Here is a 10310-nt window from a genome sequence, read left to right on the forward strand (position 1 = left end):
TGGTTGCTCAATGCTGACTATCAGTTACCCTAACTGAGGTGCATGGTACAGCAGAATAGCCCATGCTTAACAGCACAGCTGCATATTCTTTTATTATTTTTTTTTTTTAGTTCTAGTATAGGCATGTTAACCACCCTTTCTTGCATCTTTATTGTTCATTTCTGTCTTCCCATTTCTAGGTGATGGTGCAAATGATGTAAGTATGATTCAAGCAGCTGATGTTGGGATTGGAATATCTGGCCAAGAAGGCATGCAGGTATCATTTCAGTTTACTTCCACTCCTCTTTTGTCACATGATTTCTTGCTGCTTAATAAGTTTCATAGCAGCTGTATAGCCTGAGTGTCACCTTAAAGAGGCAGGTTGGCATCATTACTGTCACAAAAGAATATGCAGAGAAAAGAATATTATCCCCATAATTAGGGGACCAGCCAAAAAGGAGTGTTTGACCCAACAATTAGCATGCGTGGACAAATGAGTGTTTGCTCATAAGTATGGAAAAAGATGTCTGTCCACTGTAGAAAGCTTCTTTTTTTTTCCCTACAATATGCAATAGTAGAAAATTGTTTCAATGTCCATGTTCAAATTCCATCATACTAAGTGGGGAAAAAGAAATTGTAAAGTAACTTCTGTTCTTTTTACTGAAGGCTGTGATGGCTAGTGACTTTGCAGTATCCCGATTTAAGCATCTCAAAAAACTACTTCTCGTCCATGGACATTGGTGTTACACTCGCCTGGCAAAGATGGTGATATACTTTTTCTACAAAAACGTGGTAAGATGATTAAAATTATGGAAGCTTACATCCTAGTAAGAGCTAAATACAGGACAGGTTTTTTTTCTGAGTTTTGTTTCCTATGCTCTCTTACTTTTTTAAGAAACTGCAATTCCTGTTTCTGCACTTTGCAAGTTTGCTACCTCCTTCTTAGTAATGCACTGCATAAAGCACTGAGGAAAATATGGGATCTAAACATCTTTTGAAATAGCATTATCCTGGAGGGAAAAGGGACTGAAGGTTTAGTAACTTTTTATATGGTTGTTCAAGAAACTTTGTTAATAATACCCATGAGTCTCAAAATAAAATTTGTATTAGAAGCATCAGATTATTAGTGCTAGAATACAGAAGACAACTCCACACAAAGAAATGGTTGCCAGTGAAACCTGCTTTTTTGCATTTGATTTGATAGGAGCCACTTGCAATCAATGATGCAGTCATATCTGGCGTTTTTATTAAAAATGTAATGTATATGCAAATGAGCATATGCATTGAAGAATAACGTAAAGTGGATAAAACTGATAGCAGTAGTGTCTGCAAGACTGTGCAAACAAGTCAATTTGACATGAAATATACTCAGAGCATGAAAGACTATTTACTTAGAATTCAAAGTATCCGTATTTTATATTTTTATATAATTTTGAATAAGGATTATGTCTTATCTGTGTTAACATTTGTAATAGAAATTGAAACTTTTCTTTTTCTTTTTACTAACTGGGCATCCTTTCAGAGTTCAAAGAATATTTATTTGCAATATGAAATAGCTCTCCAGACTGGGGTGCCACTGTTCTATTATCTCCCTGGTACCATTAGGGAGCAGGAGGCCTTTGATTCCACACTGACAGCAAACCTGTAAAAGGATTTTAAAATCTGCTGCTCAGAGCTGTGAACAATTTGTTTACTTATTCTGTTATATTTTCTTAAAGTAACCTAAGAGTTTTTATGCAGCTGTATCACAGTGGATCAGTGTGAAGCCGTCCCTTAAGATATACTGCTTTATGGAACAACATGCCGAGATGTCTACTGAAAGTACCTTTAACCAAAATAAGGAATTCTTGGGAAACTGTGTCAATAACCAATGTACTGCAGAAATTTCTTAGATGAAACTATGGGAATCACAAACTATCTATGCATTGCAAACTGAAGGGTCCACATCAGCTTTCATAATAGGGAACGATGCGGTGAAGGAGGGAAGAGGATATAAAGGAGAAGCCACAGGAAACGTGTGGTTCCACAGCCTGCACAACCCAAAGAGAGATCACATCAGCATGAGGGATGTGCTTTTGCACATATGGGGAATGACAGTTCAGCCTGTAACACAACACTGGGTTTGTATTTGCTTCTCCCACAGAGCTACGTCAACCTGCTCTTCTGGTACCAGTTCTTCTGTGGGTTCTCAGGCAACACAATGATAGATTATTGGCAGATGATTTTTTTCAATCTTTTCTTCACCTCAATGCCACCTCTGGTCTTTGGAATCCTGGATAGAGATGTTTCTGCAGAAACACTTCTGGGTTTGCCTGAGTTGTACAAGAATGGGCAAAATTCAGAGGTATGTCTTAACTGCTGAAGTAACTGCTTGGTAAGACCCCACGGTATTTGGGTTTGTGAGGAGGGAGGGAAGAGAAGAGTTTCAGACTCACCTGAAACCAAATGATCTATTTACGGTTTCTAGTTTGCTGATGTCCACAAAAAGAAGGTTTAATTGTTTTTGTTCACATCATGTTTAGTCACGTTTTGAAAAATCTAGTCAAAGGAGTGCAGAATTAGAGGATTCTCTGTAGGACTTCCCATCCCTTTTCTTAGGAGGAGCTCTTGAACCTCACATATATGTTCTTTATCATTTTGAAGAAGTCATTGTTGCTGCTTTGGCATTATGTCTGCATTGAAACGACAGGAGCCCACCCTTCTGTCACTCCTGTAATGTTTCTCCTCCACCAGAGCTGTGGTATCACAGGTCTCTGGATAAGTTTTTTTTACTGAAAAAAAGAACCTTAAAAGAAAAGAATTTTGCCCAACCCTGTTAGCCCCAGGAAGATCTGTGTTTGAAAAAGAATCTGAGGAATGAGGTCCTTCGGGTATGGACAGAGGCATTTGTGACATTGAGCTTTACAATCCCTAGCTAGTGGGCTAATCTTCCCAGAAATCTTACTGTCTTTAGTTAACACATGCCTGTTCTGGGATAAGTGTTCTAAATCAGCTGTTCAAGGGGCTTTTGTTCGTGAAGAGAGGCTAGTTAGCTATAATGAGTAGTCTGAGCAGAAGAAAAACAAACAACAAATATATGTGCAGGACAGATCAGAGATGTGTGTGCCATCATAATGACTGTTATCTGTAAACTCCTACAGATATACAAGCTGTCAACGTTCATTATTACAATGTTGGACGCCTTCTATCAGAGTCTTATTTGCTTCTTTGTCCCCTATTTGGTAAGTACGGGGGTCATTCATATTCTCATTCTCCAATCCTCTTTAAAAAAGTAGAAAAAAAATCACTTCTGAGTGGTCAAGGTTCATCACAGTCTATCTGCCTGTTTTCTAGATGTACAAGGACTCCGATATAGATGTGTTTTCCTTTGGAAACCCCATCAATACCATTTCCCTCCTGACCATCCTCTTGCACCAGGCTCTAGAAATTAAAACATGGGTATGTGTTTTGTCTGTCCCATTCACATAACTTTTTTCTTTTCTGCACATAAAATACCATATAGCCATACCATATAGCCATAGAGTTTTCTTTCAGAATCATTTACCTTAATTGCAGTGAGATTTCACAATATGTTAGAATTTATTATTAGCCTCAGGGTAATAGCTTAATGAGCACAGAAACAAAATTTGCTTCTACTGTGGCTTTGGACTGGACAGTACACAACTCTTATATACTTCAGTATATGAGCAGAACATATTACTTCAAGAACTGTGTTCACTGTCACTGTTGGTTTGTAAGTTAATTTCCAGGTTTTTCTCCAGCTGTCCTCTTCAGTAACACGGATCCATTGGATACCTCCTTTCTAGTTATTCTTTCTGTCCTTCTGTCTTGCACGCAGAGTCAGGGCCTCAGATGCATTACGGTCATTTTGTACTCTTGGTGCTTACAGACACTGTTCCACTGGATCACGATGATTGGGAGTGTGGTGATTTACTTCGTCTTCTCTCTGATCTACAATGCTGCCTGCGTGGTCTGCAACCCTCCCACCAACCCCTACTGGATCATGGAGAAACAGCTTTCAGAACCCACCTTCTACTTACTCTGTCTTGTTACCCCAGTCATCGCACTCTTGCCAAGGTTTGTGCAAAGCACTGTTTTCCTCAGTTTTCGTTTGGGGAATTTGTAGGTGTTTGAGGGAAATAACAATAATGATGTATCTAGATATGAGATTTGTCAGGCACGTATGTTGTGCAGAAATCAGGCTGGAAGTCAGAAGCCTGGGTTCAGTTTTCCTGTTCATGAATCATTAGTTTATTTGGTCATATAACCTTAGATAAGTCTCTATACATATACTGCCTTTGTTTTCCAATCAGAAAAAACTCTTTCTGGGGTGTTTCAAAGTTTACTGCTGCAAATCCTTTACGTAAATGTTCACTATGAAAAACACAATGTAGTAGAGCAGATCAAAACTAGAAAGCTAGTCTTTGAAATACGCCTGTGTGATTTAAAAGTTACAAAATATATTCCATTTCTTCAGTACATTATAGTGTATTATTAAGCCAACTTTAAGAATACCTCTATATCAAATACTTTTCTACATCCGGAGTCCTAGTTTTACTCTTTGTGCCAAATCAGGTATGTTAATGATAACTTTAATTGAGACTAAATGATATTTGGGGGAGAGATAATTGTTCTGTTAGTTTCCTGAGAAAATTTGGTTTGAAAAACATGATCCTGTTCGTATATATGTATGTAGTAGCCTTACTAGTTCGGTGCTTAATACCTCATTCATTCTTTAAGCAGGTATGCTTTGTCTGACTTGCACCAATTTTAAAATTTAAATTTAAAACTTAATTTAAAATTTTAAAATTTTATTTTTGCTTAGACAAATAAATGATTCTGTTTGACTAACTTGCTAGTCTCATTCTCATCCTAATTGTCATGAAGTAGTGCAGCACGCTGACATTGGAAGAATCAGGAGAATATTTTCATCATCTGATTTTGTAAATGCTTTTAAGTATTATAATTTGAGCCTTAGCTTTGTCTAAAAAGTATTTTTTTCAAGACCAACTAATATTTCTCTTCAAATTATTTTTATTGCCCCAGTTGAGTTGAGATTTCTTTGTGATTTCATGTTAGATTATGTAACTTCAGGTCAGGATAAACAACACATGGTTCAGTGAGGTCTCATGTCTTCTAGGCAGAGCATTGTTCTTCCAGATATTTTTTTTCCCATGTGATTTTTTTCTTCCTTTCAGCCCACATTCACAGTGTCATTTTTGACCCTGAGTTTTCTACTCAGGGCTGCATCAAATATGTGGTTAAGAATTCATAATTCCATTTTGGGAATTCAGCAAGGTGAAGATTGTTGGTGCCTCAGCAGGATAGTGAGCTTACAGATTTGTATCTTGATACCTTCAAAGTTGGAGAAATGCTGTTCCATCATGTAGGTAACTCAGATTATTTTCTGCTGAGCCCTTAGTTCAAAGAATACCCAGCCTTCAGTTTCTGCTACTATGTCTGGCTGACAGTTTCTGGTTGTGTCAACGTATGATAGCAATGGTGAAACCACCCTTTGTTAAATATAGTCCTGCACTTAAAATTGGGTTTCAGCTAGTTCATCTCACCACACTCCCTGTTCCTCATTTCCCTTAGAAAGCAGTTGGAGCCTTGAGATTCTGGTTTCTTTCTAAGAGGTTTTGTTAAAATCCTTGCTGTCCTCAGTTCTTCCTTTTACGATTGCCTCCTGCACTAGCTGACATTTCTGAGATACTGCAGGTGCTCCATGTGGTTTGCCTGCACCCTGCCTACATGCATGCTTGTCCTGAAGCACTGTCTGGCAGCACTTTGCAGTGTGCGTCTGCATCTGAACATTGCCACTGAACTAGGTAGTGGGACACAGACTGCACAGCATTAGGCACTGAAATACGTAAGTCTGAGAAGATGCAGAGGGATATGAAATTCATCATCATTCACTGGCAAGCACTGTGCCTCTTGGAGGATTTCAGCGTACAAACCAGATATATTTCTCCATCTGTGGAAGCAGACTGTGGTCTACCAGGAATGCCCAGAGTCCCAACAGGTTGCTGAGTCTCCCATTGCAAGGCTGAGGGAAGGGTGGGAGCAAGCAAGAGCAGTTTATGAGATGGAAGATGGAAGTTTATGGGAAGTTCTCCTTCCTTTCTCTGTGGATGGCCTTGGGTTCTCGGTAGTTGTGCTCTGCTGCTCAGCTGTAACTAGCAACAGCACAGCTCCCAGTCCTGGGTTCGACCAGCCTGAGCATGGGCACAGTAAATACATGTTTTTCCACTCCTGTTTACACAGGTAGACCTGAGAAGTCCATTCCTTTAAAAGCCCATTCTGTGTTCAGTCTAGCTTGTTAGTGTTTTTAATGTTGTCATGCTTATTTATGCATATATTTAGCAGCAAGAAGTGAAGATGACACCTTTATTAATGCAATTTCAGAGAGAAATTAAAACAAATTTCATGTTTGCTTTAAATATTTAGAAAGGCCATGTGTGTAAAGGTCAAACCCTATTAGAAATGGTGCCTGAAAAAGGCTTTGCTTTTCAGATAAGACGGACATGACATGGAGCGAAGGTTTGTAGTCGCTCACTGCACACTATATATAGTTATATAAGTTCTCTGTCCTGCATTGGCAAGTTGGACATATTTTTTTAATGCTTCCTGAGCAAAGATGATGTTTTTAATTCTTTTTTGTGTGTGTGTTTTCTATCAAATTAAGGTCCCTTCTTTAGTCTGTTCCGGCAGTATAATCTCAATCTCCACAAATACAGAACCTCTCAGTGAGCTTCTATGTATCTTTCCTGCGCTGATCAGCAATCAAATGGTTCTATTAACATTCATTTAGCATTTATTTACTTGTAGTTGACTCAATACACGTCAAGGTAAGTGTGTTGTTACATGTTGCATTAACATCCAGGAGCCAACTTTCACCTACAAGGCATAAGGTGTCTATCAGATGCCTTTAGAGTACTGAAAATTAGCAACAGGATTTGTGTCATATGATGCAGATTATGGGAGGAACCCACTGCTAAGACAGTCCATTCTCTTCCTCTTTCATTAGGTTCTTTATTTTCACTCTGCGAGGAACCTTTGGAACATCTCTGATACTGAAAGCTCAGCAGCTAGATAAGCTTCCTAAAGAGCAACAGGATCTTGAAATCCAGAAACTGAGGTCAAGAAAACAAACAACTTCTGATGCACCTGTAGCATCACCAGCACCTAATGATGATCTCGACCAAAACATCAGCCACTTATGTTTGTCACCATTTTTACATCCAGCAGCAGCAACTGTATCTCATAGGGACACAGAAAGCCAGGGACTTTCCACCTCTGAAGTGAATCCTCTCAAGAAATGGACACCTGAAGAAGGCTACTATTTCTTTAATAGGTGGGCAGAGGAAGAATACATTGCTACAGAATCTTCAGCAGGACCTTTCACTGGTCATTGCCCCCTAGTACCCAGTAGGGTAACATCTCCTGGACAGGACAGTGGCAAACCAACTAAAGATAAAGGTGAAAACTTTAATCATGGAAGCCATCGACGCTCTGTGAGTGCAGTGACACTCTGAAAAAGCATTCAGAAATGGGATTCATTTTCTGGATATGGTATCTCTGCTGTGCAGCCCATGTGGAGAAAGATAGCATAGGGAAAACAAAAAATCCATTTATACTTAATCATGATGCTCACTACAAAAGGAGAGAGGCATGTGGATTTACAAACCTGCTGGAGTAGTGCAATAGGATGTCTAATATGCAGCTTCTCCTAAGTGCATATATCGTTGGGGTTTGTCATTCAATGACTTTTTGATCTTCCTGGTTTTGTGTCATTAGAGAAAAGATACAAAAGCTTCACACAGTTGCCGAGAGATCCACGATTACTTTCTTTCATCCAGGAGTATTTTTCTTTCACAGTAATAGTGAATAATTGCACTAGTAATGTTTCAATGTTGTTCTGCTATTGAGGTAATAGAAAGAGAATCCATTCAACATTAAGCCAAGTATTGAAATGATATTTGCTAATTTAAAAATTACAGTCTTGCCAAGAAAAAAAAGTCTCCTGGTGCTACAGGTAGTTGCAGAATCACAGCATCTGAAAGAGACTACAGAATGTTCCATTTTTTAATATGCAGACTTTATTCACATAACAATATCAAACAATATCACGTCTATAGTTTGCTTTCCCTGCACACTAAACTCTGTGTTTTTATGAAGGCAGTGTTCTGACCTGATACTTTTAAGAAAACGAGAAAGCAGTTTATGAAATAGAATGCAAATACAGAACTACAAGAACTGACAGGATAACTTAAGGATAAGTGGAGTCTAATTCTTCAACTTCAAAAGCAGACAGATACAACAAGTCTGATTTGAGTATTTATGTTCCAGAATTCTAAAATTTTCCTTGCTTTTTCATCTGGAAATCGGTTTCTTCATTTCATTCCCTACATTATCTAGAACGTGTTGCTGCATTCAATCAAGTATAAATATGCTCTTCCCCACAATGAGTTACAGTCAGTAGTTGATGAAGATCCCAATGACAGATATTTTAACAAGCAGTTAATGAAGGTTCATTAATCACATTGCAGTAAGTACATGGTGTAGAATGACCAAAATATGCATAACATGTTCATCCTTTTCATTATCTCAGGGCAACAAGGTGCAAGGAGAAAAAAAAACAAAACCATAAAATGTCACCCTTACCACTACCTATTGCAATGCAATTATTAAAGGTGACTTTAGTATTTCTTATAGAAATGTTGACTACTATGATCATATCCCAAGTTTTTCTTCACAATGTGGGGTAAAATCTTAACCATGTTTTAAACTCAAGCCATCTGTACTTTTGTGAGTCTACCACTGGTTCTGATTTAAGTATGTGTTTAGCTTTTTATATGTATGTTATTTTAGCTATTTGCCACCTATCACAATGTGTGAAGTTTGTTTAATATCCTATTTAGCAAATACTAATTTACCTTCTGTATGCTTCAATACCGTAACTAGAGTCCTCAAGATGTTACTTTAAAGCAACTCAGGCAAGACCGAGTAGCATATCCACCACTGGGATTTCTGGTAGCCAGAGCAAGAGCACACATAGAACTGTAATTGATAAAGTATTAATTGTCAGCTGTAATGCAATTTAGAAAGAGATTTTTGCATGATTTACAAATGAAGGGAATTAGGCATAGCTGAGATTATTGTTAATGGGGTGTGAGATTGCTCAAATGTTTGCTCACTAGCTGGTAATGAACCTTGGGTGACATGACTTAAGACCAAGTCTTTATGATTCGCAGCCATGCTTTTACATAAAATGGTCCGTTTCATCTGAAATTAAAGATGCCTGTTTCTTATTATATATTTTATTACAAAATGTGAAGGTTTTTTATCATAATAAAATGTAACATGGTCTGACTTGGTGTGTTGTTGGGAGTGAGACTTACACTAAAACAGAAGCAGAGGAGTAGTCTTCCTCTTGTCACCCAGGAGTGGCAAGATAATGTTTCAATGACAACTCCTCTATCTACTAGGCCATGCTGTAGGGGTGTTTATCAAAAAGCAAGAGGACTGAGCATATATGGAAAGGGGCCATGGACAGACAGGTTATGTTTAATCACATCTGGAAGACCTGTAGAGGTTCCTGAAATCAAAGCTGAGAATTAATCTCATGTTTTCTTAACACTGCTTCCGCAAAATTATTCTACCATGCATTTTACCTAGACAGCTGGTCTTACATTCAGAAATAGTGTATAATTGAGGGGGTTTCCCCTTTAGAAAGAAAGGGAAGGAAGGAAGGAAGGATTGCTTATGATCTCCATCAGAACAGTCCCTGAAAGCCCTAAGCAATGGAGTCTGTGCTGCTTCAAGTGATGAACAAAGTGGAAGACAGTCCATCTCTAAGTAGCTTCTAGGCTATAAGCAAAAATAGTTACTTCAGGCAAAAGATGGAAAGGAGCAAAATTTGAATAGATGCCTCAAATAGTTTTACAGATGGATGTACAGCCTGTTACTTCTGTTGTGTGGTAGATGATAACAAAATGGTCCAATAGATTCATTCACCTGCAGAGTTTGCAACATAGAGGAAACACATCCCTGATCCCCAAGGAGGGAGAAAGCTGAAACAACCAGAAGCAAAGGCAGCATCAGGGAAGACCTGGCCTCTGCATCCCATCTGGTTCTGCAACTTTGTAAAGCTCTCGCCTAATACATCTCCTGCTGGGTGACAATGCCACCAGTCCTCCTCTGAAGCAGGTACTGCCGTAGTCCAAGACCTGTATTCACTGCTAAATAGTGTGATCTCTCCTATGCTTTTGGGTAAGCAGTGATCATGAACTGTCATGTGTTAGGAAGACAGTGAACAGGCACATCCCTTT

The 10310-nt window shown here is 38.6% G+C and overlaps 1 protein-coding gene across 3 annotated transcripts in view; it reads left to right on the plus strand.

Moving 5' to 3' along the window:
* The window catches only part of ATP10B (ATPase phospholipid transporting 10B (putative)), a 58159-nt gene extending 48641 nt beyond the window's left edge, over positions 1-9518 (plus strand). For all 3 annotated transcript variants that reach the window (XM_040573651.1, XM_040573650.1, XM_040573652.1), the window contains 7 exons: positions 180-256; positions 646-771; positions 2123-2323; positions 3120-3200; positions 3313-3417; positions 3869-4056; positions 7007-9518. In XM_040573651.1, the coding sequence (XP_040429585.1) occupies positions 180-256; positions 646-771; positions 2123-2323; positions 3120-3200; positions 3313-3417; positions 3869-4056; positions 7007-7514 (1286 nt within the window). In that variant the 3' untranslated portion in view covers positions 7515-9518. The remainder of the gene's footprint in view (positions 1-179; positions 257-645; positions 772-2122; positions 2324-3119; positions 3201-3312; positions 3418-3868; positions 4057-7006) is intronic.
* The last annotated feature ends 792 nt before the right edge of the window (positions 9519-10310 follow it).

The sequence above is a fragment of the Cygnus olor genome, chromosome 14, assembly GCF_009769625.2.
Source record: "Cygnus olor isolate bCygOlo1 chromosome 14, bCygOlo1.pri.v2, whole genome shotgun sequence".
Lineage (NCBI taxonomy): Eukaryota > Metazoa > Chordata > Aves > Anseriformes > Anatidae > Cygnus > Cygnus olor.